The sequence below is a fragment of the Electrophorus electricus genome, chromosome 7 (genome assembly GCF_041902795.1).
Source record: "Electrophorus electricus isolate QZ-2024a chromosome 7, ASM4190279v1, whole genome shotgun sequence".
Taxonomy (NCBI): Eukaryota; Metazoa; Chordata; class Actinopteri; order Gymnotiformes; family Gymnotidae; genus Electrophorus; species Electrophorus electricus.
The window spans coordinates 8,559,747-8,587,469 of NC_137503.1; the positions used below are offsets into that span (position 1 = coordinate 8,559,747).

Here is a 27,723-nt window from a genome sequence, read left to right on the forward strand (position 1 = left end):
TTGGGTTTTAAAGTTCAGACTACACTTCTTTTTCTTTGGGTTTCCTACCTTCATTGCTGCTATAGCAACAACTCACAATACAAACAGATATTAATGCAGTGCCATTAATGCAGTGTCCATTAGTATTAAAATGCATTGCCAATGGAAATGACAAATCAAAGAAGATTCCAGGTGAGTAACCACATTGAATTAATGTAAAGATGCTGTTTGCCTTGACAGCACGTGATCACCTGTGGCACAGCAAAATGTATTGTATAATAGTGGATTTATTGATTGATTCATTTTTTAACTAACTTTTGCTATATGCGCTATTACTCTATGATTCTATTAATGGCCACATAATAACTGTTATGTTTCACCTTGCGTTATATGCACTATGAGCTCTGTCAGGTTAAAAAAATCCAAGAACAGGTAAGTGGTCAGGTTCACAGCCTCCACAGGGTGGCACCAACGAATCCTACTAGGTTTGGCACAGAGCAGCGGAACATAACCAGTTGCCTACAAGTATCAGGTTGCTGAAAAATCACCTGAATAAAGAGCCACAACACCTCCACGACAATAGAGAATTTTGTGAAAACTAACTGCACCTGCGGCTTCAGTACTAGGTATGCAACCTGTGACACTTTTAAGACACTTTAAATTTGCGTTAATATTTTCATTCATTATTCGCATATTAAGGTGTTTTTTGGACCATCTTAATGTCCACGGTCTGCGGAGCCTCATATTATTATACTAATATTTAGATTCTGTCTTTTGCAGCATACAGACCTCCAGTGATTTCTGTAAAGCTTCTTCTGGTGCTTCAACCACACGGGATAGGCTCTTAGTAATGGTCTCTTTGGGGCTATTTGATTGGCTGGGCAGCTTGTGACGCTGCACAGTCGCTAACTATTTGCAGCGCTACGCTGAAGGGTGAGGAGTGCGAGCTCATGCTCCGTTCTGAAGTGGAGACACGTCTCGGCGTTAGGTTTAGTGCCATTGCTCTCACCATGGCTATCTCTAACAAACAGGTGTTTCACATGAGGAATTGACACCTTACTACATCTTGTCTCCCAAAGCCGCCTTGCCCCCGACGGCGCACCTTTAGTCTGCTGTAGGGCTGAATACCACTGGGTGCAGTAAAATGCCTGCAGAAAACGGCGACAAGGACAGCGTTCTTTGCTATCAGGTACGCGAAAAATATCGGCTGGGTTGTGCCCAGTGCATCATTTGCTGATGATGCTTTTATACAAAAGGAACAGCTATAGACAACACCCTACGCGGCAAAGTGGCAACCTTTAATTCCATATTGGTTTAAAATAAACCTTCAGCTAACATATGATTGTTGTTCAGTATTTTAATCGAAAATACACGCAAGTCTGTCATTTTTAATTGTTGAGGAAGAGGAACACATCCGGGTGCCCCTTTAGCGTGAACGGATCGGATCAATGGTACTGTATGTTCTCTCCACTGAAATACCATATAGCGCGCCACAGCCAATCCGCAGTCTGCTTTGTGGCCAGAAAAAGCTATCAACTAGTACCTTTTGTGTAATTTTAAAAGTGAAGAACATGGCATGTAATAATTCTCTCGTTTCCAGCATCCAGGGACCGGCTTGGCCTGCGTTACTAATGTGGTACGCAATGCTGTGTTTTTATTATGGTGAGAGGATCACGGCGTGCTGGGTTGGCACGTGTAGTATTCGCAGTGCGATCACATTTCAAAAGAGGGCAAATCATTCGCTCATTTTCCACATCTCTTTCGCGTGTTTGTGTTGCTGCCCAGATGGAGACATCGCTCGGTCTATACAGTATATTAAAATGATGGGATTTTTGTTTACAGTGTGTGTTTTAATATAACATTTGGGCGATTTAAGAAAAACCGTCTTCAAAAACAGGGAAATCGTTTCCAAGCAACGGTCAGTGCATAGGCTTTAAGATATCAGTGCATAGGCTTTAAGATATAAAAATGTTACTCATTACATGTGATTTAGACTATTAAATACAGGTACGTGTGTTAAGTGTAGGTCTATAGTTAATTTACTCTGTTGCCCTCAAATGACCTTGACGCCATCCTCTAATTTATTGCTGTTCTCTCCACTGTGGTAATAGTAACACACTAACAATGCTTAAAAAGCGCAGGAAAGTGATTACTGACCGACTTGACAGTGGTGATAGTCACGCATTTTGAATGCAGTTTGCAACAGGATTAATTTCACTGACCTATAAGGTCTATGAGACTGTCCCGCAGCCAATCAAATACAATGCAGCTGAAAAGCAAAATTACATCTGGTCATCTGTAGAAACATATTGTAAATGTTGTCCATGAAGAGCTGACAGAATGATTCGGGCATTTATGCAAAATCATCACAATTTATTGTTTATTCTGAATCTAGTAAGTAATGAAAACAAGACATTTCTCTCTGTATCTCTCTCTTCTTTTCCCCTCATATGCACACATGGATGTACACACTCAAACACAGATGCACAGAAACACACAGACACACACACACCTCAAAAGTAAGTAAAATGGGCTTCCCATAGTAGGAATGAGAAGACACGTGTCAGTTTTCTCATTATTATTTCAGAGAAATTGTAATCATTGGCTTTTCCACTTATCATTGTGTGATGGCACTGTTGTGTGCATTCAGCTCAGAAAACAGAGCACAGGCGAAGTTCACTAGCGAAGTTCACTACCTGCCACGGACTTTCCATGCATTAGAAATTCTGTCTCTCTTCAGTTTAAAGGCAATTTGAAAATGTCTGTGTGATGTCCTCTTAATCTTGTCTGTTTGTCTGAGTATGTTTAGTTTAGTTCAGTTTGCATGCCTTTCAGTATGATTGCCTCAGTATGTTCTGAATTTACACTTATGTTTTTCTCTCTCTTTGCACCATTTGCTTTTATTCTGTTCACTTTACTAGCAGATGTAAGAAAGCAAACTGTGTTGTGAATTAGCACTCTTTAGAAATGGTCAACTAACAAAACCAGTGTGTCAAAGCTTAGTAGGACAGCTTCAGCGTTGCCATAGTGATGATGCCCAATCGCTCCCTTATTGCATTGGCGGGCAAGCACAGTCAGTAAACTAAGATTTGGGTATTTAGAATTACTGTTGGACTAATGGATATGAACATCATACCATCATCACAGCTTTAAAGAAAATTGTGAAGGCCATTACGTGATGAGGCACTCAGTTAGAGATGAATATTAAGAAATGCCCATGACACACACACACACACACACACACAAGCTGCAAGCCAATAAGTTAAAGTGAATTTGTAACAGTATTAGTACTGCTAATAGTGAGTTTGCTCCAGTGTCAGCCATTCACTGCCATTCTCACAGTAAAGGAACATATATAAAATGTGTCCTGTCTTTACTTGCTAAGAGAAGTTAGCCTTATTTAATGACAAAATGCCACTTTTCAAAATGCCACTTTCAAAATGCCACAATTGAAACAGACCACCTACAAGAGGTAATATAGGCAGTTGTTCAGGAGTGGTAGAGGAGTTAGAATACATATGAACAGCTGTACAGTGTACAAGTTTGCACTGTGGAAGTAGCCTATGAGGCTCCATCATAGACAAAATTTCATACTATGATATTTTAGCTACATATTGACATGTTGCAATTATACCATGCAATATATTAAAATAGTTTTAGGAAGCTGAGGTTAAAGATGGGTAAATGACATAGGAGAGCCTATGAAAGTACAAGTATAACAAAAAAAAGTATAACCCTGACATTTACACAGTATTTTATTGTTTCAGCACTCCAGTGAATGGGAATGCACTTCCTGTTATACTTGCACCATGGCCATAAGGATTGTGTGTTAACAGCTTTCTTACATGTACATTGGTCAGTTTCTGTTTAAATGAGCTTTGATGCATCATGAAAACAATAACTAAATTCGCTATGTATAGAGACACTGACAGTAAGCAAGAATGTACTACGGTAGTCCCTGTAGTACTGAAGACTCAGTACCTTTACCTTTTTTGCTGCTTTATGTGTTTGTGTCTTATAAAAGAAGGCTAACTAAAAGAGGCAGGTGAAAATGCAGGGAGAGAGAGACTATCGGGATGAATTTATGTCATTAAATTGTGAATGAGTCACTCTGCCTAGAGCAGGAAGTATGACTGCATGACTCTGTGTCTCTGAGATCTGCTGTAATTACAACAGCATCTTTCTGTCTTTCGTAGTTGTAGCCAGTTCCCTTTGCTGGAGGTCTATTCCTTATAGCGTAATCATCTGGGAGAGTGAAGCATCACACATGCCTTCCTCTAATGTGTGTGAGGCCAATAACTGCATCTTTTTGACAAGCTTAGTATATTGCATTGTTAAGCAGCTCAGATTCTCAGAGGAGAGTGCTCTCAGCCCGATTCGGTTTATGTTGCCTTGTAGATGCTAATTTTAGACAGCATTATTGTTAGTTGACTCTCAAACAACCCTGGTCGTAGATGGCACTCAAGCATGCAGAGCTCGGTAGAGCTCCATGTTTAGGGCTCCACCTTTTATATGGAGTTTCAGTGAGTTAGTAAAAGATGTGTAGTAATCAATAAAGTCAAGCTTACATCAAGTGTGTGTCTGTGTGTGTGTGTGTGTGTGTGTGTGTGTGTGTGTAACACTGCAGTCACTTCAGACAGGCTGCATGTCTGAAAGTGACAGAGCCAGTTGTCAGAACCAGCAAAACTCAAGCAATGTGTTACCAAGAAAGAGGGACAGAGAGAGAGGCTTTGAGAACATGGCCCTTGGATATTATGATGACATGAGAGGAGGAGGAAGCAAGAAGAAAACAGTTTCATGGACTGACTGACAGTGATGCAGATGTCTGCACACACACACACGTACTATACTCTCTTCTCTTTTGTTTGAGTGTTTCTCATTTCTATTCTTAACAAAGCATGTTATATGCATAATATAAAACTATAGAATAAAAATAAATATGTAAACTTAAAATGCCTGAAGTTAAAACAAAAACCATAAAAGTCCAAATTAAGGAACATAAGAGGCTAATAATGTGCAAGCTCGATGGAAAATATTCTAGAAACAAGCCCAGACACACACACACACACACACACACACACACACAGTAATTTGGTGACACAGGAGCAGTCTGGCCAGCTCCAGTGCTCCTTGCTTTTATTAATTAATGTGCATTCATATGAAAAGGAGAAGCAGAGTACAAATTGAGAGCAACACAGCAGATCATTACAGGTCAAGACAGACAGATGAAGGAAAGAGGAAATGTCAGGAGTCAATAACAAGTTTCATTTAGCACATGTCTATCACATATGAACAAGGAGAACAAGCAAGTTTCAAATATATGTGTGTGTGTGTGTGTGTGTGTGTGTGTGTGTGTGTGTGAGAGAGAGAGAAACAGATCTGTAACAACCAGAGCACATGTTGTAAATTCCTCCGTTTCCAGGCAGATATTTAAAGACAATTATCATTACCATCAGAATTCTAGTAAAACATACCCAACTGGACAGGTGTGACCCAACAGACCCAACATTAGGACATGGTGCTGTTAGCATTTTCATGCCTGGCACAAACAAGCAGATTCTATGATTAATGTAGACCAACATGATCCTGCAGCTGAAGTTGGAAATACTTTTTCAGAAGTAATTTTCACAAGTCATCACTATTAGTAATAAGCGCTCCTGCAAAAAATCTTAAACAAGTAAGGCTGATCCAGTTGCTTTAAAGAATTTTGCCATTTTTCCTTTGAAATAATCCACCATGACCTGTGGCAAATGGTTGGAACCATCTTGGTCTTTTGGGCAGAACCAAAATTATACAAAGCAAAGTGGAAGAAAGCAATGATAGTACAAAGCTAGCTAGGACATTTAGTTTAATATAGTTAATATAACATTGCTTGTATTTTCATAACTTATTAGAATGGTGTTCACATTGCAGTGTTAACTCTGCTTATTACTTGTCACTGTATTCCTTGCGGTACCCTAGACAACTGCAGTCAATGCCAATGACTGAGTAAAGACACCTGTTAATCCTTTACCGATGATTGTTCAAATGTTATTTTGAAGATTTTCTCTGAGTTAGGATGTGGAGCATAAAGCTGGTTGTTCTTTGGTGGAAATTAACAGGAAACTACAAAGCTACATTTTGTGCATAGAGTATGTGGCCGCAATACTTTGCATATCTTCATAAACAATCCATCTATAACAAGTGCAAAGTAATTGAAAAAGCTGGAATATAGAGCCTTGTGACTTAACAAGTAAAAAAAGATTAATCAAAAGCTTTCAGTTTTACCTTGGTGTGCATTTTACTGCATATAATACTCATATAACTATTTGATGAAACATAAGGTAAAGTTGTTCGGTTACCAATAAAATAGAAGAAGATCTCGGCCAGATAGAATACCTTTATTTGTCGTGTATCCACGTGTACAGTAAAATGAAACACTGTTTCTGCACATCCCAGCTTCTGAGCTGGGGTCAGCACCCCTGGAGCCAAGATAATTAAGGACATGGCTCAAGGGCCCAACTGTGGCTGTGTGACAGGATCTGGATTCAAACCCAAAACCTTCCTACTGATAGCCCAAAGTCCTGCCACTGCCCCATACTCAGAAGCCTACATTCCATGAACTTGATTACTCAGTGATCCTTTAAAATAAATATGCAATGCCTACACTACAGAGGTTTAAAGATGCAAGTCTCACCTTAGTTGTAAAAAAAAAAAAAAAGGCATCTTTTTTGCTGGTATCCAGTACAGAAGGTAAAGGTCAACGCTCTTGCTTTCTACTAACTCTTCTCTGCAAACACTATAAACTATAAAACTATATACTCTTCTGCTTGGATAGTTTGTGAGTGCCATTTTGCAGAGAAATATGACTGTTACATGTAGGTTATGTTGGCATTGTGTTAAACATATTTTCCCTGTTATTGTACTTAAGAGTTCCTCCATTCTCTAGTTACATTTTATACTTTGAAATGTGTACCCTCAGTAGGAAAGAAATGGGAGAGTGTGGGGTAGATTTACTCTGTCAGTGTCCCTTCCCCCATTACCCATTAATAACTCATAACTCCCTTCACCAACTGAAGCACTTAAACAAACAAACCCACATGCACCTGCATAGGTCTTAAATTCAGCAAGCCCATACCAGAGAATTCTGATCCCATGTGACTGGGAAGGTAACTATGGAGATAAGATCCCTCGCTGCATACAACCTCATTGCCTACTGCTCCACGCAGGGACTCGAGAGAAAACTCTCCATGCATATTTGTTGTCAAGCTTTTTTTGAGAGCATGAAGATTAATGATTAGGTTTGTGTTCTGGTGAAAACTGCAGTATGTGGCAGAGTGAGTAAATCAAGGAATCATATTTTACTAGAACAGTCAATAAAAGGCTTTTGTAGTTGATGTATGTTATACTATAATGTGTGTGTGTGTGTGTGCGCATGAGTGTATACGTATGGGGTGTGTGTGTGTGTGTGTTTGTGTGCATGCTTATGTATGCATGTGTGTGTATGGGTGTGTGTATGTGTATGTGGCATGCCTAGAGGCCAGATGAGGAGGCAGTTGTGGATCAAGGTGGCACAAGCTCAGTCCTGAACATTCACTATGAGAAAGAAGAGTTGGAGGGTGAGTGTAAACAAACACTCAAACACACACACACGAAAGTGGGATGATGCTCAAGGCATCAAAATCAAGCTTCTAGCACTGAAATTTCATGATATTGTTTGCCCCTTGGCACAATGAGTGACTGGATAATAATGTGTGAATCCTGAATGTCTGTTCTCTGCTCTCAGGTCACAGGACTCTGTTTGTTGGGGTGAGGATGCCGCTGGGCAGACAGTCTCACCGCCATCACAGAGCTCACAGCTCCAAACATCGCAAAAGAGAGAGGGGGAGAACAAGCCATGCGGCAGAGGAGGAGGCCACAGAGAGCATTACTACTGCCTCACATGGTGAGCAGGCGCACTCACACACACACACACACACACACACACACACACACGGTGCAGTGGAGAGCTCACTGGAAGCATCCACTCTGTAACAAAAAAAGTGGCAAAGAAAGTACTTGGCAAGTGTTCCATTAGTGCACGTGTACTTGGTAAAGTACTTTACACTTTTTTGTTTTTCATACTTACTAATAGATCTGGGATAACAGGAGACTGTACACTGAATCTGTAACTATGTAACAGGAAATTAACCTTATATGGAAAATAATCTAATTCATTCTTAATATATTTACATTATATAAAAATAATTCTAAGTTCTTTGTTTATCTCCATTGTCCCTTCTCTCCCTCTTCCCTCTCTTTCGCTCGCTCGCTGTCTCTCTCTTCTCTTTCTCTACCTCACAGACACTCCATCCCAAAGAGTGCAGTTCATTTTGGGCACTGAGGAGGATGAAGAGCACATGGCCCATGACCTCTTCACGGAGCTTGATGAGATTTGTGTTAAAGACGGCAAAGATGCAGAGTGGAAGGAAACTGCCAGGTATGTGTACAGGGTCAAAAGAGAGCCACTCAGTAACATAGTGAGAATATTTTCACAAGCTTATTGTGGGCCCACATATCACTGTCAGTCTGGCATTTTGAAGGGATTCTTTTCTCAGTGCACTGGGAACTGAATAACACTTCCCAAATGCTGCATAATTAATGTTTTCTGGTCAAAGTCTTTGAAAAACTGTCTTTGCCTTTGACCAGTGTCTGTAGAATAAAGTATCACCTACTCTGTGCAACCAGGTGGTTGAAGTTCGAGGAGGATGTGGAAGACGGAGGAGAGAGGTGGAGTAAGCCCTACGTGGCCACACTGTCTCTGCACAGCCTGTTCGAGCTCCGCAGCTGCCTCATCAGTGGAACCGTCCTGCTCGACATGAGGGCCACCTGCATTGAGGAGATTGCAGGTTGGTCCATGAGTACCAGGGTCACAGGTCAAAGGACTCATACCATAAATAGAGTAGCCTTAGGTTGTGCAAACCCACATGCACAAGTACAGAGTGGCTGCTTGCTGTTTTAGGAAGTGGAGGGCAAACAGTTGTAAGGACATCTATACTGATAGTTTCATTATGGTCAAGGCACAGGGACTGATAGACAGGAGTGTGTGGGCCTCATAGTACATCAGAAATGTCAGAACCACGCTTCACACACCATGCTTATGTGAACATAGTCCCCTACACATTTGATTGACACACACGAGACACACTCTGATGAACAGGTGGCATAACTGTTATATCATCTTTAGGGAAAAAAAATGAGGATGAGTTGGGTAAAATAGGAAAAGCTAAAAATGGGAGATAATAAGAATAACCGGAGCCTGTTTATGCTCACCAAGCAGAGTTCAGCTCAGGAGCAGAAAATGGGGGGACAAGGGAGGAGATGGATTATGTCTCAAAAGAAGGAGGGCCGGAAAGCCCGAGATTTGCAGGAATTGAGAGGAGGAGGAGGAGAGACCTGCTGCCTCAGCTCCTGAGGGACTGCAGGACTGACAAAACAGAGGAGGAAAAGAATATGGAGAAGAAAAATAATCTGCTAGAAGTTACAGCTATACAGCTAAAAGACATATAACCGATTACTTGTAAAAAGGCTCAAGCCCATTTTCTTGTGTTCTTGAGAAATGTAACATTCACTATTTAGGGATAGTTAATTAGTAGTCAGTAGTTGGTGAACAGTGTGAAGTAATATGAAATGTATTACAATAATAGTATTATGGAATTTTCCAGCCAACTTGAAAGTGGTTTCTAGAATCACTGTTCATTTTGTAGCCTTCAGATTAAAATGACTAATATTCTCTGTAGTTCCCTATCACAACTATGCAGTTGGGTGTCTGTGTGTGTACGTGTCTGTCCAGACATGGTGCTGGACCATCAGGAAGCAGCTCATGAGCTGGACGAGAGCGTGAGGGTGAAGGTTCGAGAGGCACTATTGAAGAGGCATCACCATCAGAGTGATAAGAAGCGGTCCAACCTGCTGCCCATGGTCAAATCCCTCACTGACTCAGGCAGAAAGCAAAGTGAACCACACTGCCTAGAAAAGAGTGGTGAGACAATATGCATACTACACCTCCTCTCACAAAGCTGCATGTGGGAAAAGCAATATACATGTGATATGTGGCCTTCAAATGGACTATCACGTTTTCTCTTCTTTATGGCTGTCTTTTTTTCTTGCCTGTCAGGGCCAGCTACTTCTCCTCAGCCTCCTCCTCCAAACATTGAGGTGAAAAACGGGGCAGGGCCGGAGAATAGTCAAGTGGACCTCAGTAAGGTACCAGAGCAGAGAGAGAGAGAGAGAGAGAAAGAGAGGCTGTGTATATGTGAGATAAGAACACTGCTGGGCAATGTGTAAACTCTGCAGATGGTGTAGGTCACTCACTGTTAAAGAAGTGTTTGGTTTCCAATTGTCCATAAGTCCCAGTTGCTACAGGCTACTATGGTGGCAGTTTGGTATAATCACAGATTTAACTCCTCTCCCAGGTAAAATGAAACAGACATGCAAAGACAAAGAAACACGAGCCCTCACAAATAGTCACTCTTTCACACTAAGCAATGTCATAAATTGCCTCCTAGGCAACTGAAACAGCAGGGGTGTAAACGCAAATAAATTTAGGAGAGACAGAGAATGTGATGAGCGAAGAAAGTAAAGTGAGTAAAAGAGGCAAGCAGAGTAAAGGAGATTGTGAGAGGGAGCCACCACATTAGAGTAAACTGAGTGAATTGCATTTCTAGTTTGCCCACTGCACGCAGCGATGCTATTGACTGAGGTCACACATACACACAAATAAAATCATGCAAACCTGTCATTCATGAACATTCTCCCACACAACACCCCCTGGTGATTAGTCCAGGCAGTGCAGCTTGTTTGTAGGCTGTTTGTATGGACTGGAGGCACAGGAGGTGGTGGGTTGATGGGAGCCAGACATGCTCCTTGGAGGCAGCTCTCGGAAGGACAGAGGCAGAGATAATCCAATTAGAGTCCTGCAGCTCTGCCCTTTGATGCCCAGAGGCAGGCCACATGGCATTAGCAAAGATCACAGGCTCTGCGTCTCCTCAGGTGGACACTCACTTCATGAAGAAGATCCCTACTGGTGCTGAGGCCTCCAACGTGCTGGTGGGAGAGCTCGACTTTCTTGAGAAACCCATTGTGGCGTTTGTCCGCCTTTCTCCTGCTGTCCTGCTGACAGGACTCACTGAAGTACCCATACCCACCAGGTAATACAGCATGTGTGTGCATGGGTCCATAGTCACATAGAATACCGAAACTATGCCTGATCTAACTGTTTGCTCTGTAGGTTCATGTTCATTCTGCTTGGACCGGATGGTAAAGCTCAGCAATATCATGAGATTGGCCGATCCATGGCAACCATTATGACGGATGAGGTACAGTGGTACAGTACTGATAAAATGCAGTGGGAGTTCTGTACTGATGAAGTACAGTGGTAGTACAGTATTAGAGTTACAGTATTACAGTAATGATGTACAGTGGTAGTACAGTATTGAGGAGTTAGTGTTACAGTAATGAAGTACAGTGGTAGTACAGTAATGAAGTACAGTGGTAGTACAGTATTGAGGAGTTAGTGTTACAGTAATGATGAAGTACAGTGGTAGTACAGTATTGAGGAGTTACAGTGTTACAGTAATGATGAAGTACAGTGGTACAGTACTGATTAGATACAGTGGTAATACAGAAATGAGAAGCTAGAGTGTTAGTACCGTAGATACACAAATACTTCATGCGTACAGGCTAGTGGTACAGGAGCAGCATCTGTATCTGTAATATTTAATTCATATTTATTATTTCTTTTCCATTCTTTCCCTTTGTTAGATTTTTCATGACGTAGCATATAAGGCAAAGGACAGGAATGATCTGCTGGCTGGCATCGATGAGTTTTTGGACCAGGTGACTGTTTTGCCTCCAGGGGAATGGGACCCGTCTATCCGCATTGAGCCACCCAAGACTGTCCCATCACAGGTGCGAACACGTGTGTGTATACACACACACACACACACACACACACACACATATCTGACATAAGCATCTAAAGCAGTATTTTACTTTCATCTTCTTTTTGAGGTTAAAGAGAAGGTACCTGTAAACTTTGTAAGCATTGGTCTAGTTTAACCTAGTTTTCTGTATTTCTCTTAGAAAGGTCATCCACCTGTAGTTTCTCATGCACAGCTATAGTTCCATAACCACCGATAAATGCTTATTTCCATGCAAGGTGCATTTCATAACACATTTTGCTTCCTTATTGAGTTCTGTTCAGAATCTCTCTCTCTCACACACACACACACACACACACACACACACACACACACACACACACACACACACACACACATATATATATAACATTTATCTATTTATCTATTCATTTATTTATTTATTGTCGATGGTAATTAGCTCATGCCTGTGAATGGTTCAGGAGAAAAGGAAGATGCCAGGAGTGCCCAACGGGACAGTAGTACCAGTGGAGGAGGAGACACATGGGGAACATCATGGACCAGAGCTACAACGAACTGGGAGGTGTTTATGATTACATTCATGTACCGTCATACACGTGGATGTATGGATGGGTACTGATATCATTAATTACCTTAATTTACAGTTTTTTTTACAATTGTTTTTAGACTTGTCACAATATCATGTCCACTTCTTCAAAACTCCTTCACACAGTATGCTTTTAAAACATGGAACTCAGTTAACATTTGGAGCAAAATGCACATCAACCACCAAAACACTTCATATTTCATTCAAAAGTGACTCATGCTGTCATAACTATGACATGCTTTCTCCCACAAGACTACTTTGTCTCTCAATGTACAATGAGCTTAAAAATACAGACAACGTGTAACACTGCAAATACATATACTATGTGTTTCCCTTTTCTCTATTTCTGCATTCACAAATATTTCAAGCCAGCTAAAGAAATGTTTGATCTGTTGGCTTACCTTTCACAATAGATACCATGACTGACCCACTATTCTTCAGTGGGTTTGCTGTATTTGCAATTTGTTTGCAAAATACAGTATATTGCCAGTGCAAAAGAAATATACATACTATCAATAACAAAGTACTGTAATACCAAATCAATATTTTCACTATATAGCTACAATAATTAACACATATTTGTCTTCCTATCAGTATCAGATGTCTACTGTTGGCCTGGTCCATCCATCCTGTCCACTGAATTTGGCCATAGATTTTCATCAACATCACCCTGAATGGTGTGGTATGCTAACAGGGCATAAGCAAAAAACTCATCAGATCAGCCAAACTGAGAGTCAGTTGTTCCAGCAGTACATGTACTGCAGTAATAGTGGAAAAATATCTTCAGTGACAACATCTATATTTTCCCTACATCTCAGTGCATGTATGACCACTTTTGTATCGATGGTAACAAGGCTGCAAACAACAAAAATATACTGAATAAACATTCTGCTAAAATCAGAATTATCTGTCTTACTTATTTCAAGTGTCTATTTTAATTTGTCTGTCAAAATGCAACATATTTTCATCCACAGTGATCAGAATTTTGTTCGGCTTTGAACTGAAAATAGCTTTGAGCAGAGTATGTAAATGGATGCAAAATGTGCTGTAGTAGTACAGACCTTTGATCATGGACAACACTGGCAGAGAGGGATTCATGAATTTTGGAAGAAGTGGTAATTAAATGCCATCTGTATCAAAGACATGCAAAAATATACAGTTTAGTTCAACAGACAGTTTAGTGTATTGAAATGGTAAATGTTTTATGTTTTGAAAAAGTGGATATGATATTGAGACAATTGTGAGAACGATTGTAAAAAAACTGAAACTTCACCCTCACCATACATGGCATTTACTCACTCAGTCTCTGTGTGAATATAGGCTGTTTGGGGGCTTGATTCTGGACGTGAAGCGCAAAGCTCCATTTTACGTGAGTGATTTCAAGGACGGTCTAAGTTTGCAGTGCGTGGCATCATTCCTCTTCCTCTACTGTGCCTGCATGTCTCCTGTAATCACATTTGGAGGACTTCTGGGTGAGGCCACACAGGGACACATTGTAAGGACCCCCCTACGCATACACACACACACACACACACACACACACACACACACACACACACACACACACACACACTTCTTCCATACACTGATTAAACCATAATGGCTCCTACCTAACGAGAGCTCAGCCGAACTGACGGAGGATGCTTCTCTGTGTCTTTTGCTCCTTCTTTCCCTGTAAGAGTGCTATTGAGTCCTTGTTAGGAGCTTCCATGACTGGTATGGCATACTCTCTATTTGCCGGGCAGCCTCTCACCATTCTGGGCAGCACAGGACCTGTTCTGGTGTTTGAGAAAATCCTGTTCAAGTTTTGCAAGTCAGTAACAATCTAAACCAATCTAATCTGACAGTGACTTATAGATGAACGTTATGGGTGTACTACCGCAGAATGTAGCCATCTTCTGTTGTTAAGAACATTTTATCATTTTACCCTACCTGTTCATTACTTGTTAGCTTCTAACCACAGGATCACTGTTAAATGGATATTCTTTAGGTTACAGACCTGTCTGAGCACAGCAGTGACACTTGACATGGTAGCAGCATGCTAGTGGGTGTTGCAATAGTATGAGTGTATCAAGCTCAGCACAGAGGTGTCAGTGTCCGTGTGGGTAGTGAGTTGTTTACCACACAAAAATATCTAGCCAACAGCAGGTGTGTTTTCAGAAACTGACAGATCCTTATAATAGAAATCGTCTATGGTGTGGCATGTCTCTGTCTCTCTTGCTCTCTCTGCAGAGACTATGACCTGTCCTACCTCTCTCTCCGCACCTGTATCGGCCTATGGACAGCCTTCCTGTGTTTGATCCTGGTTGCCACGGATGCCAGCTCTCTGGTTTGTTACATCACCCGCTTCACGGAGGAGGCCTTCGCTTCCCTCATCTGCCTCATCTTCATCTACGAGGCACTGGAGAAACTCGTGCATCTGGGAGAACTCTACCCCATCAACAAACACAACGACCTAGATAAACTCACACTCACCTAGTGAGCACCTACACACACTCAAACACACAACACACGCTCACATGTATATTCCTAACAAAGACATCTATATAAAGTGTACTTAAAATGACAAATACAGATATTAGGTTATTGAACACACCCACAAACACATATGACAGTCACTTATACTGTTCTCGGGTGTATGTCCTCAGCTGTAAGTGTGCAAAGCCTGACAACCCCAGTAATAAGACTCTGGAGCTGTGGGATCAGAGGAACATCACAGTTTCAGCAGTGCCCTGGAGCAACCTCACTGTAAAGGCAAGAGAGCCTCACTCCATCACACTGCACACAGAGTAAAAGTCCTCTGTGCAACCAGAGAAGCAAAGCAGCAGAAAACATGCACTTGAAAGCATCTACAGCCTGGCCAACCATATTGCAACCATGGAATGCTTCCTTAACCACAGGATGATGATGATTAGTGGCGAGTTCCAACTGTCATTACATGGAACATTAGACCTTGAGTGGCTTTTGTGTTCAGACAGAAGCAAGAGGAAGGCCCTGAGTCCTACCGCATAGTGTAGCATCGTCTCACTGTTTCAGGCTCAGCACATTCAGAGCTAATCCTCTTTATAGCGCTGCCTCAGCACCTCTGCTGCCAACACACTCAGCTGGTGTGTGTGTGTGTGTGTGTGTGTGTGTGTGTGTGTGTGTGTGTGTGTGTGTGTGTGTGTGTGTGTGTGTGTGTAGGAGTGTTTAGATCTCCACGGACAGTTTGTTGGGACGGCTTGTGGACTCCACGGCCCCTACACCCCTGATGTTCTGTTCTGGTCGGCAATCCTCTTCTTTGCCACCTTCTTCCTGTCAGGTTTTCTGAAGCAGTTGAAGACCAGCAGATATTTTCCAACTCGGGTAAATATGCAAATACACCTGGGATCCAGACGTGCACACAGAAAATTCACAGATTGACATGGATAAGTGCACTCTAAATATTTTGCGCATTTCAGAGTTGTTGGTGTGTTGGTGTGTGTGTGTGTGTGTGTGTGTGTGTGTGTGTGTGTGTGTGTGTGTGTGTGTGTGAGAAGGTGCGTTCTATGATCAGTGACTTCGCTGTCTTCCTCACCATCGTTCTCATGGTTCTGATTGACTATGCCATCGGAATTCCATCACAGAAACTACAAGTGCCCAACAAATTTAAGGTAGCAGTCCCCCTGAAACAGTATTAACATTTCTACAAATAAATACACTCTCCAAATATGTAAATAATCATGTGTTCCTTGTTATTTGTGGTAGCCTACACGGGACGACCGTGGCTGGCTGATGAACCCGATCGGTCGCAACCCATGGTGGACGGTGCTGGCAGCTCCTGTCCCGGCTCTGCTCTGCACTATCCTCATCTTCATGGACCAGCAGATCACTGCCGTCATCATCAACCGCAAAGAGCACAAATTGCTGGTAAGAGAGTCAACATGAGTGTGTTAAAACTGACCTTGTTTGTCTTAGTTCAAAGTTGGTGTGTATGTGATTTATTTCTTTGGTGTTTGGTATGTTTGTAAATTAAAGATGACTCATTGGCATTTCATTTTATCCTACATAGCGTTTATGAGGCCTATGTGTGTCTGTTTTGTGAGCCCATATGTAATCCAAGTGTTTGTTTGTGTATGTTCCTTCTCTGTAGAAGGGCTGTGGGTACCACTTAGACCTACTGATGGTGGGGGTGATGCTGGCTGTGTGTTCTGTGATGGGGTTGCCATGGTTTGTCGCAGCGACCGTGTTGTCAATCTCACACGTGAACAGCCTGAAGCTGGAATCGGAGAGCTCTGCCCCCGGGGAGCAGCCTCGCTTCCTGGGAATCAGAGAACAGAGGCTGACTGGTCTGGTCATTTTTCTGCTCATGGGCTGCTCAGTGTTCATGACTGGTGCTTTACAGGTGCGCGTAAACACACACACGCACGCATGCATCTTGGCGTGTTTTTACAAGAAACCTTTGTGTGCTCTGTGAATTTTATTTTAAAGGTTATCATGCCTCCTCTGTTTCCCCAGTTCATCCCTATGCCAGTGTTGTATGGCGTTTTCCTCTATATGGGTGCCTCCTCTCTGAAAGGCATTCAGGTAGAGATGTTCCCTTGCACACTGCACACACAGTACACTTCCCACACTGAAACACTAACAGATACTGTATGTCTAACAGGTACCGAACAAGTAGGTTTCTCTCTCGTAACTTTTCTCTCACACAGTTCTTTGACCGTCTGAAGCTGTTTGGCATGCCAGCAAAGCACCAGCCTGATTTTATATACCTGCGTCATGTTCCGCTGAGGAAGGTCCACCTGTTCACTCTCACCCAGCTCACCTGCCTCGCACTGTTGTGGCTCATCAAGACTTCACCCGCTGCCATAATCTTCCCTATGATGGTACGACTCTCAGTATCATGGAAGACAATGTTCCATTTATTAGTTCAATTTTGTACTTTTCTTCCTGAAGCTTACTGTGCAGTCAATGGTGAGCGCATGGGTGCTGACTGTGCGTTATGGATCTGCAGGTGCTGGCATTAGTGTTCATCCGTAAGCTGCTGGATTTCTGCTTTACCAAACGGGAACTCAGTTACCTCGATGACCTCATGCCTGAGAGCAAAAAGAAGAAGCTAGATGATGCATCAAAAAAGGCATCTGAGGTACTACAGTCAATCACACAGGCACCTAGCGAACTTTAATGCACAGCTATCGTCAAACCAGTAGGGGTTAAGTGGATTTTACTGTTCCTTTCTGATACAATAGATGGATGGAAAGATAAAGTATATGGGTATGTCTGTGTAGCAGGAGTCACAGGAGATGCTAGTTGATGTACCCAAGAAAGGAGGTGACAAGAACACGGAGGAGGGAATCCCAATGGAGAGTAGGAAACTACTGCATTCACCATCTACAACAACAGACCTTAGGTAATAGTCTCCCTTTTTTTTTCTCACACACACACACACACACACACACACACACACACACACACACACAGAGAGAGAGAGAGAGAGAGAGAGAGAGAGAGAGAGAGAGAGAGAGAGAGAGAGAGAGAGAGAGAGAGAGAGAGAGAGAGAGAGAGAGAGAGAGAGAGAGAGAGAGAGAGAGAGAGAGAGAGACCACCATTAACACCCTGAGCTTGCCTAATCCTAACTCCTCTGCTCCCTTCTATGCTCCCAGAACTGACCCATCTGACATTAACATCTCTGATGAAATGTCTAAAACTACTGTGTGGAAATCACTTAGTTCCAGCCATAAGGACACAGAGAATTCAGCCAGGAACAAAAAGGCAAGGATGCAAAGAATCCCCGTCACACACATGAAAACACACACCACTCCATGCATCATGACTTACAATACATTGTGTTTGCCTTATGAACATTTCACTCTCTTGTCTTCTGTCACCCCACTTCCAGCCTGGCATTAGAAATCACCGTTATTATAATGGTGTTGAGTCTGAGTTTAGTTTGGTTGTGTCCTTTTATTTAAAATCAATTATGCTGTGTTTTTCCTCCCTTTCTTCTGTTTTATATTCATGTGTGTGTGTGTGTGTGTGTGTGTGTGTGTGTGTGTGTGTGTGTGTGATTTTGTTTCACAGGATTCCCAATGAAGTGGACTTATCAGACCTGTGAGTTCTGTAACCGTTTGATACCACTGTCAAACAGACTCTCTCTCTCAAACACATGCATAGACAGAAACAATATATCATCAGTTGTCTTAGCCATGAGGTGTGAATGTACATTTTTGTGGGTTTAGTGTGTGTGTGTGTGTGTGTATGTATGTATGTATATGTACATGTGTGTAAAGGGATATACTTCTCTTGCCCAAATCAGGTTATTTTTAATACATGTTTCACTGGTCTGTTTTAATTTAGCAAACATGGCCTATAATGTCACTGTACTTTGTCATATATGTATGTTTAATTTTATGGTGGCATATTAATGATTTGTAGAAAAATACAATGAATAGAGCTGTAAAAATTATATTAGCTGCTATTGAACATGCATACCATATACATCTGTTGTGGTACATTGTCAAAAAAACAATAGTAACCTCAATATTAAGAGTTGTGTGTCTTAATATGTGCTGTAGCTGAGTGAATGATTGGAATAATCATTTCAAATCTGAAACTTATAGTGTGTCTGAAGATTCAAAATGTCCAAATGTTAATAATTATTTAATCTGTTTATTAATTATTTACTGGGCGTTAACAGGGAGTTTAGAGTCAGCATGTGTTCAGACTTGTCAATCATAGCCGATTAGCATTGCCAGTGTGTGTAATAAGGACCAGTGCAGAACCTCTCCATTCTGAGTGAACATTTTGAGTCGGGACCATGTTAAAAAGGAGCAATAAAAGCCAAGGGAACAATAATGGAAAGGATCCGCCATGCACGGAGTATTGGGTGAATTGGGTAATGGTCACCATTTTAAACTTCACCCTCTTTTGCAAGAGCACCCCATAACAAGCACTGTGTGAGTTAGTGCCAGACAGGTACAATTCCATGCAGATAAGTCTTTACTGTTAAGTCTGTTTAAGCACTAAATAATGACACATAAAGAGAAAGTCTCCTCAGGGCATTACAACTGGGCCTTCATTTAAAGCCACACACTGCAATTTTAAAAGCCATTTTTGTTATATGTGTACAGAACATTTAAGATAGTTTTCGTTAGGATACTTTAAAGGTTATAGCAACATTCTTACCCCTTAAGGACCCAGTATATGGGAGATTTTGATTCTCTTGTTTACAAACAAGAATATTGTAATTTGTGCTAGTAGAGCATGAAATGACAGTCTTTTCAGGTTACTCACAACTTCTTTTTACATCTGCTATGAGAAGGTATAGCATACATTTAACTCTTTCCTTCAACTTGATAGCAAAACGGGTGGCAGGGTCACTTGTTTTTTGTAATCTCAGAATGTACCTTTAAAGTACATGCCCCTTTACAACTTCCCTCCGTCTCTATCATAGCCTCGTCCTCATTTATTTATTTATTTATTTATTTATTTATTGTACTATATTTTTTAAAAACTGGTGCCACTTAAGCCACTTTTACCATTGCAATTTTAACCACATAAAACAAATCTTTATTTGTAGCTGCACTTTGTGTATAATCAATACACAATATAGTCAATATGATTTTCTAAAAAATATATTTCTGAGTGTATGATTGTGTATTTTCATTTATTTCGTAAAATTTATTTTTGTATATATTGTAATAGCGGCTCATTGGATGCAGTGAAGAATGGAAAGGTTAGCATGAATGGATAACAAAGATATTTTCCTTACAGTTATAAAGAATGCATAAAATGATTACTGGCATCAGATTTCCCTAAAAATGTCAACTGGGAATATCAGAACTGGAATGTCAATGCATTTAAGGAATGTTCATAAGGAATGTCTTAAAACTTCCTAAAAGGTTATTAATATTGCATCAGTGTTCCTCACATCTAGGACGTATAGATGTACTTCAACCTGATTCAGATTTCCTGAATCATATGTTATTGCTGTGCTATGATCACTATAATATTAATTACCTTTGTTCAATTAACTGTTGGTATATTAACTTCAAAATACTGATGGACATTATAGATGTCTGTGTCTCGTTAAATAAGGAGATATGTTATTTTGGCCAAAGAAATGATTATGTAACGTAGTGATTTCACTATGGTAATATATGTAAATAAGTGCTTATTTGTTTTTCCATGAATGTGCATTCTATTACTGTTACTGGTTATTGTTGAAAACCCAATATACCCCAAATTTAATAACCTGTTCAACATGGCTGCAATACTATCCACAGTTATTGATTGTTCATTAAAACATAAAAATCAGTTTAGTGTTAATAACTAAAATTCTAGCTTACCTAATTTGATATTTGAAGAATATTTGATATTGGAAGCCTAATAAATGTGTCTGACCAAGCTGTGTGTTAAAATATCCCAGGCTTTTCTGTTTTCAAGTAGTTGGTCAAACCATCAGCACCAGTGTGTGTTCTTCTGCTCACAGAGAAAAGATGATATGAAGTGTACAGAGTCCATTACTATAATAGAAACAGTAATAGAAAAGGTAAGGAAAGTGAATCAAAGGTATAGCAAGAACAATGTGTCTGTGCTGCTATGGAAACAGGTGTAATGACACTTGGAACATGTTTGGTTGGATATACAGTCTGCAATGAATAAACACTTTTTTACTTACAAATAAACACTTAATGAATAAGCACTTATTTGACTTAAGAATCAAATAGCCTAAAATGTCCATAAATGTTTCCTGTGTTCATGTGGGCTGGTTTTGGATCACAGGCAAATACAATATACTGACCAAAAAGCATTAATTGATATTCTTAGTGCTAGACACTAAGTTTTTATGAGTTTTGTAAAACTCTAAAGGTTATGTGGGTGAATTCCAGATTCAGCTGCAAGAAAACATCTTAGTTTTGGATTTAGCTTTTGGATTGAGATCAAGCTTGATTACCCTAATTATACTGATGGGGCAGTCCTTACCATTTGGCACAATGCTGTGTAAGACACTAGAGAAAAACACTACTGTAGTACCTTACATAAAACAGCCTTATCAGAATAACTACTACTATCTTTTTTTTTCATGCATTAGGGGCATCTTAGTAAAATGTTGGATGTATATCAAGAGTCTTCTTTGTCATACCACAATTTAGTTCCCTTTTTTTGTTAATAGAAATTGTTAAATATTATTCTAAAATCAGATTTAATGTTAAGCACTGAAATTGTAATATTGAACTACACTCAAATCTTTGTATAAATATCTGAAGTATATAATTTCTTTCACATTTACATTTCTATAAGTCATATCCAGGTAGTGTTCTTACAACACCTTTCAGTGCTCTTTTAAGAGACTGTGAATTGCTTCTTACTACATCTCTATGGTAGCATGTCAACTAAGACTGCAGTTTCTGGGAAATAAATGGAAAAAGGAGAATGTTTGTTTAATCCTCTTGAGAGTCTGCTCTGTTGCTGTGTACTTCCACTGACCTTCACATCAGACCGGTGTGGAATGCCACCCTGTCATGACTACAGCTTCCCCTCTAAACTAATCGAGTGCTTTAGAGAATGAGTTCATCACTTCCAAGATTACTCATTAGTTATTACACCCAAAAGCGTCTCTTTGTTACTCTGCACATGACCAGGAATTATACTGCAAGGACAGTAGACACTAAAGGTACACTCTCACTGGTAGAAATGTAGTTAGTAGGCATTAGGCTGTATTAGTGACAAACATTTATGATAGTTTCTGCAGTTATTTTGTATCTCTGCATGATCATTGGCATACTAAACCATTTGATCTCAGAAGTACATTTTTACATTTTCAGCATTTGACAAACTCTCTTATCCAGACTGACTTACTTACAGTTGTCAGTAGACAGCATGTTTACTTGCTGGGACTCAAAGATATGATCTTGGTGTTGATATGACTTTGCTCTAGCCGCTCCATCAGATGAACTACAGGATCTGACTTTAGTAAGAAGTTAGTCACATTGAATGGAACTGAGATCATGTGTCAGCTGTGGCACTTTCATTTAAGCAGGATGGGTTCAAAAACATGAAACCTGCTCAGTTATGGGTGCTATACTGAACAATAAATATCATGTTTTAGCACTGGCACAGAAGAACAAGAGTATGCGATTTCTATTCAAAGAATAGATTCAAAGAACTTACACACAAAATGGAAATTGTTAATGGGAGAAAATGGGGGCAAAAATCAAAGAGTAAAAACAGTACAAAGGTGGTAAACTCTACTAGCACACTACTAAAATTATTTTTTAAAAGAGTATGATTAAACTAACCAGGACACACACACAGTTCACCAATAAAGAACATAATTAAATATTAAATTTTAAACTAAATAGAGTCTGGAGAGACACACAGCATGCTGGGAGTCCTCACCATGCTCTGCTCCACTTACCCACAAGCCCACTCACTACACCTCAGTGGTGGATGCCACAGTATATTTGTTAGCCATATATATAGAAATAAAGTGAAAGAGAGAAAGAGAGAGAACATCACTTATCGTTCCTGCTGAGAGGAATGAATGATGGCACAAGCTTCATTTTATAAAGTGCACTGAGTACAGATGCAGTAAAGTCAGTTATTACTTAGATTGGAGCAACTAGGGGTGAGCTTGTGCAGGCTCCATAAAATATCAGAGCCAGAATGGGAGGAGTCTTAGTTTGTTTTGTCCTATTCTGTCAATTTGCAACTGAGCAGCACTATAATGGAGGGTAATTGACAGCCAAATCTTTTTTTTTTTTAATACAGTTTGTAAGTGATATTTCAGGCTCATTCTGATATTTTACTCATTCTTTCAAAATAATTGCACACTGAAAAAACGTAGCAGTTACTGTGTAAAGGTAGATTAGTGATTGTTAAGATCTTTTTGGACTCATGCTAAATTATGTTTATCATATCACAGTTGTTTTTCATTGACAACTACTTGGGTAACTGGTAATTATAAACATTGTGCATAACTTCTGTGTTACTTATTACTCTTATGTAATACTATGAAGCACAATATAAATATAAAACACATTATCAGTTTGCAACAACTACAAGTGCTGTCTTTGCTGGTGACTTGCAATCCTACAGCAAGAGAAATGGCCAAAATATTTTGAGATCAAGTCAAACATTTACATATAAGTAGTGAAGATCATTTTTAACCATTTGGCTTTAAATTGCAACATTATTTCATTCATGCTTTACTTCAAAACTTAAAATCTGCAAGGGTTTTCTCTTTTGACCCTAATTGACATTATATTGTTGATGTACACTTCATGTTTACAGAACTCCTACATTACACAGCAAGCCCTTTACAAGCTTCCAGATACTGTGAGAAGAGGGTGGAGCTTTCCTGTGCTGTACTCAGCTGTTTTTCACACCAGTCAATCAGAAAGTCCCGCAACACTTGAACACGGGTTCTATGGTAATGCACAATCTAAGAAAAACAGAATAAGCACATCAATGATAATTAATTCATTAATTAAGGCTTTGTTAAAGGTTAAAGGCTTTGCGTAGATATCAATAGATAGATAGATATTAATCAGTGGGTGGATTTTCAGATGCATCTGTAGCCAGTACTGAACCCAAATTGAATATAAAGTGCACATATAATAAACCACAAATTACATATTTACATACTGCAAAAATGACACTATTACCTAGTATCAAAGCTTAACCTATGAATATATTACATTTATTTTATCCAGCAGCTTGAAGTATAATGAATTTAACAAATTTTACTTAATGCTATACATTTCACCAAGCCCGGTGAATTAAACCCTGCATATCAAAGGATTTAACTGCTGTACACCCCTTGGCAATAAACCAGTGAAGAGTAAAGAAAAGCAAAACAATCTCTACAAGATGCGGATCCTCTACCTCTTGTTTAGCCACAGATGAGATAAGGTTGAATTCTTTTTGTGTCGCTTTCTGAACTTCTTCCATCTGCAATATCATACAGATGGCACTGACTGCATAAATCTGTATGTTTTTATGTGCTGATATGTAGGTATGGCATGTGTATATAACACTTACATGGGCTTTCTTATTTGGTTTAGCTCTGTCTACATTCTTATTGGCATTGTCCAGTTCCACTAGTCTACAAGTTCTTCTGAACAGCATTTCCTACAAAAGCAGAACAAAAATGACCAAATGACAAAGGTCTCAAAACAAGACATCTCATTAAAAAAACAAAAAACAAAAATAAACCCTTCTGGCTCACTCATGACTAAAAATGGCATGTATTACTCTTCATGGTGGTGTGTAATTGCACCAACGTTAGTGTAGTGGCTTGAGACCCACCCTCTTTGCCTCCTGGTAGCGAGACTCCAGCTCCAGACCCAACCCCAGGGTGGACATGTCATTATCAGATACTTTCTCAAAGTTTCTCTGAAAAGAAAATTTCCAACCAGACCCGAATCAAACTTTAGAATGCTGAGCGCTAGATCTAATAAATAATACTGATATAGTAAATAATACAATAATTAGCCCAGTATTTCCATTATTACCATCTAAGTCTTACTTACTTTCATTGTTTCAATGATATCTGAGAGCTTCAGACAAATCCTAACAAGAACAAAGTTACCTTTTATTGTTGGCAGACAAACTCATGCACAAACCCAACTCTCATCCACTCATGTTAGAAACATACTCTTACTTGGAGAAGGCCACAGCATCTGCATTTTCCTGGTTAACACAAAGATGTAATGAAGTGGAGAAATGCCCACATGCCAAAGCAAGTTCTGAAACACACACATGTACACAGACACACTTGGCATTGTGGTATCTTACTCTGAACATAACATACTGTCAAATGACTTACAGAAAATTATTCTTACTTTGCTTTGTCAGCACAACCTCGAGGAATTTCTGTTGGAAATGACATGGCAGTTAAACCAAGTTCTAAGTAAGTAAGGTGAACGAAAGAGAATAATGGGATTAAGACTAGAAAAACGAATTTAATAAAAGAAGGGGAAGAAAGAACTACCTCTGTGGCTACTTTAAAGAGAACAGAGAGATTTGTGGTTTTGTCTCTCTCACTCTGAAAGAATTCATCTACATCCTGAGGAGAGATGAATGAGCATTAAAAATATAATTAAATGCATATTATGACTGATCAATTGTTTCCCTTTCTCGCTTACTCACTTACACACACATGCGCGCACATATGGACAAGCCTGTGCCCCCACACACAGAAAGACGCCCACACAACACACTATCAGTTGAACCACCACTAACACCCTGAGTTTACCTAATCCTAACTCCTCTTCTATGCTCCCAGAACTGCATTAACATCTATGATGAAATGCCAAAATGTGTGTGACAATATATTTCATTCAGCCAGGCACAAAAAGGCAAAGTGGCAGACACCCGCCCATGCACATACCTTGTGACCTTCCTTCCTCATCTCTTCCATGACTTGACTGAGGCGGTTAAAGATGCCCTTTTTGCTACGCTGCTTACCAGGTGACTAGAAGACAGGACGCAAAACAAAAACACAAGTAACAATAGAAGAAAAATAATTCTAAAAATGAATCAATGAATGAAGTTATATTTATATAGCGTCTTTCAAGGAACCCAAGGCCGCTTTACAGTTAACTCACTCACTCACACACACACACACACACACACATACACAAACACACACAGAGAGAGAGAGAGAGAGAGAGAACCTCAGAGCTGCTAAGGAAGTTGTAGAGTTCTTTGTTTTTGCTCAGAAGAGTATGTGCTGCCACCTGCTGCAGGTAAAGCGCTAAAGCTTTACAGTAAATCTGCCATTTATCTCCCAAAGACAGGAAACCTACATATAGGCAAACATACAAATGTGTACACAGAAACATGGGCATAAACACATTATTAATATATATTATAATATAAATAAGATACCCTCATAGTATCAACTGCTAGGTTTATGTGAAAGGAGCTTATCAATTAGGCTATACACAGGTTTTCTAGCCATTGATATATTTGACTTGTAATTTGGGTGGATCTAACATACCAAGCTGTTTCAGCACTTTAGCCTGTGTATGTGAGTGAGAAGGCAATGGCTTGTCTGGTAGAGGAGGAAACTGTAGGGAGAAGATAAAGTTGAGCAATTTTTAGTTCTGTAAGTCAATTGTGTGCTAAAAACACAACCACAGCTTATGAAGTCAGATTTCAGTCTTAGCTGACTGCAGTGAGCATTAATTCTACTAATGCTCTGGAGAAGCCATTCAGAGGTAAACACTTACTATGACTCCCTGGAGTTCTGGTACGTCTTCCTGAGAAAAGAGACTCTGCTGAAGCCAGATGAAATCCTCGTATGTCCTAAAAACACACACTCCACCACTGCCACTCAACTAGGAGAAAGAAAAATATTATAGAGCATTTTTAATACTTAAGCTATATAATGTAAAGTTGACAACTCACATTCTGGGATGTGATAGCAAAGGTCAGCATATCTCCATCCTGACTGACATCAGAGATCTTAATGCTGCTGGCATTCACATTTAGTGCAGACTCTTTATTTGATGCATCCTAAAACATGCACAGAATGGCAAAGAAATTAAAGGTGTGTGTATAATTTATGTAAAGAGGTAGACAGTATAGATCAAAAATAATATTAATGTAAATGGGTATTTCAATTACCAGTTTGAACTGCTATATTAAGATACATCAACAATAACTAAACAAAGTAAAATAAAAACATATAAAACAAGATATATTTAACTCTAGTCTGCTCTATTTTCAGTCTCTTCACAATTTTATTTTTTACATTTGTCTTTACACTCTGCAGCAGGTAAATTCATATAAAGATCATGTGATTATCCCAAGTAAAAAGGACTCACTTACCATTATTTTATGAAATGTCCCAGAGTTTTTTTTTTTTTAGTGCAACACGTAGTGACAAATTCTCACTCAAAAAAGACAAACTTAACAAATGAACCATTCAGGAAATTCCTCCGTTTACTGACTGAAAGATTATTCGCCTCACATCACATATAATCGCTGGTTGAAGACACCCTCTCTCACAAAATGCACGCACACACAATTGTGGAAAGCAGGATATCCTGTGAGTCAAAGTTCACTGCAGTCCCGTGATTTGGTTGTGTGAAATACGCATTTAACTTAAGTTATTGTAGCCTGTGAGAGTGAATGACGGAGAACGACTTTTAGTATGGGCTCTGTCACTTCAAATGTGAATCAAAAGGACTAAATAAACACAGACACACTCTCTCTCTCACTCTCTCTGCGGTACTTCCACTGACTTCTGCATTACTGTAGTTGAGT

General features: G+C 39.9%; 2 protein-coding genes and 1 long non-coding RNA gene across 5 annotated transcripts; 1 reads left to right on the forward strand and 2 right to left on the reverse strand.

Annotated features, from left to right (window-relative positions):
• Positions 1-776: 776 nt before the first annotated feature.
• On the forward strand, positions 777-21,131 carry slc4a8 (solute carrier family 4 member 8). 2 transcript variants are annotated; one of them, XM_027007892.3, is made up of 25 exons: positions 777-1,168; positions 7,496-7,577; positions 7,745-7,903; positions 8,302-8,437; positions 8,686-8,846; positions 9,791-9,979; positions 10,115-10,203; positions 10,990-11,147; positions 11,228-11,315; positions 11,761-11,907; positions 12,362-12,462; positions 13,807-13,981; positions 14,166-14,299; positions 14,719-14,964; positions 15,135-15,240; positions 15,670-15,831; positions 16,005-16,118; positions 16,213-16,374; positions 16,598-16,849; positions 16,963-17,031; positions 17,157-17,330; positions 17,459-17,590; positions 17,736-17,854; positions 18,108-18,216; positions 18,526-21,131. In XM_027007892.3, exons 1-25 carry the CDS (start codon positions 1,124-1,126, stop codon positions 18,535-18,537), a joined length of 3,321 nt encoding a protein of 1,106 aa, XP_026863693.2. In that variant the 5' UTR covers positions 777-1,123; the 3' UTR covers positions 18,538-21,131. The 2 variants fall into 2 exon arrangements, with proteins under 2 accessions (XP_026863693.2, XP_026863692.2); XM_027007891.3 differs by having other exon boundaries at positions 780-1,168; positions 17,733-17,854.
• LOC113576027 (uncharacterized) lies at positions 12,468-13,844 on the reverse strand. Its single transcript, XR_003410457.3, has 3 exons — positions 13,786-13,844; positions 13,548-13,616; positions 12,468-13,341 (listed from the first exon to the last, which is right to left on the reverse strand). It is a non-coding gene; the product is annotated as an uncharacterized LOC113576027 (long non-coding RNA).
• Positions 21,132-22,613: 1,482 nt separating the features above from the next.
• Positions 22,614-27,649, reverse strand: si:dkey-28n18.9 (sorting nexin-6). 2 transcript variants are annotated; one of them, XM_027007904.3, is made up of 14 exons: positions 27,286-27,649; positions 26,863-26,970; positions 26,685-26,792; positions 26,453-26,522; positions 26,127-26,254; positions 25,841-25,924; positions 25,442-25,516; positions 25,293-25,323; positions 25,112-25,196; positions 24,981-25,020; positions 24,757-24,843; positions 24,490-24,579; positions 24,334-24,399; positions 22,614-23,890 (listed from the first exon to the last, which is right to left on the reverse strand). In XM_027007904.3, the coding sequence occupies exons 1-14, from the start codon at positions 27,286-27,288 to the stop codon at positions 23,750-23,752; spliced, it is 1,116 nt and encodes a 371-aa protein (XP_026863705.3). In that variant the 5' UTR covers positions 27,289-27,649; the 3' UTR covers positions 22,614-23,749. The 2 variants fall into 2 exon arrangements, with proteins under 2 accessions (XP_026863705.3, XP_081573659.1); XM_081717533.1 differs by lacking the exon at positions 24,334-24,399.
• Between the last annotated feature and the right edge of the window lie 74 nt (positions 27,650-27,723).

Bases quoted from the DNA above. Each gene is read 5' to 3' on its own strand.
- slc4a8 (XM_027007891.3), top strand. From the start codon at position 1,124: ATGCCTGCAGAAAACGGCGACAAGGACAGCGTTCTTTGCTATCAG. The intron at 1,169-7,495 runs GTACGCGAAAAA...TGGCATGCCTAG, and splicing joins ACAGCGTTCTTTGCTATCAG to AGGCCAGATGAGGAGGCAGT. The intron at 13,982-14,165 runs GTAAGGACCCCC...TTTCCCTGTAAG, and splicing joins AGGCCACACAGGGACACATT to AGTGCTATTGAGTCCTTGTT.
- si:dkey-28n18.9 (XM_027007904.3), bottom strand. The intron at 24,580-24,756 runs GTGGGTCTCAAG...CTGCTTTTGTAG, and splicing joins GCTACCAGGAGGCAAAGAGG to GAAATGCTGTTCAGAAGAAC. The intron at 23,891-24,333 runs GTAGAGGATCCG...TGTTTTTCTTAG, and splicing joins CATCTGTGGCTAAACAAGAG to ATTGTGCATTACCATAGAAC.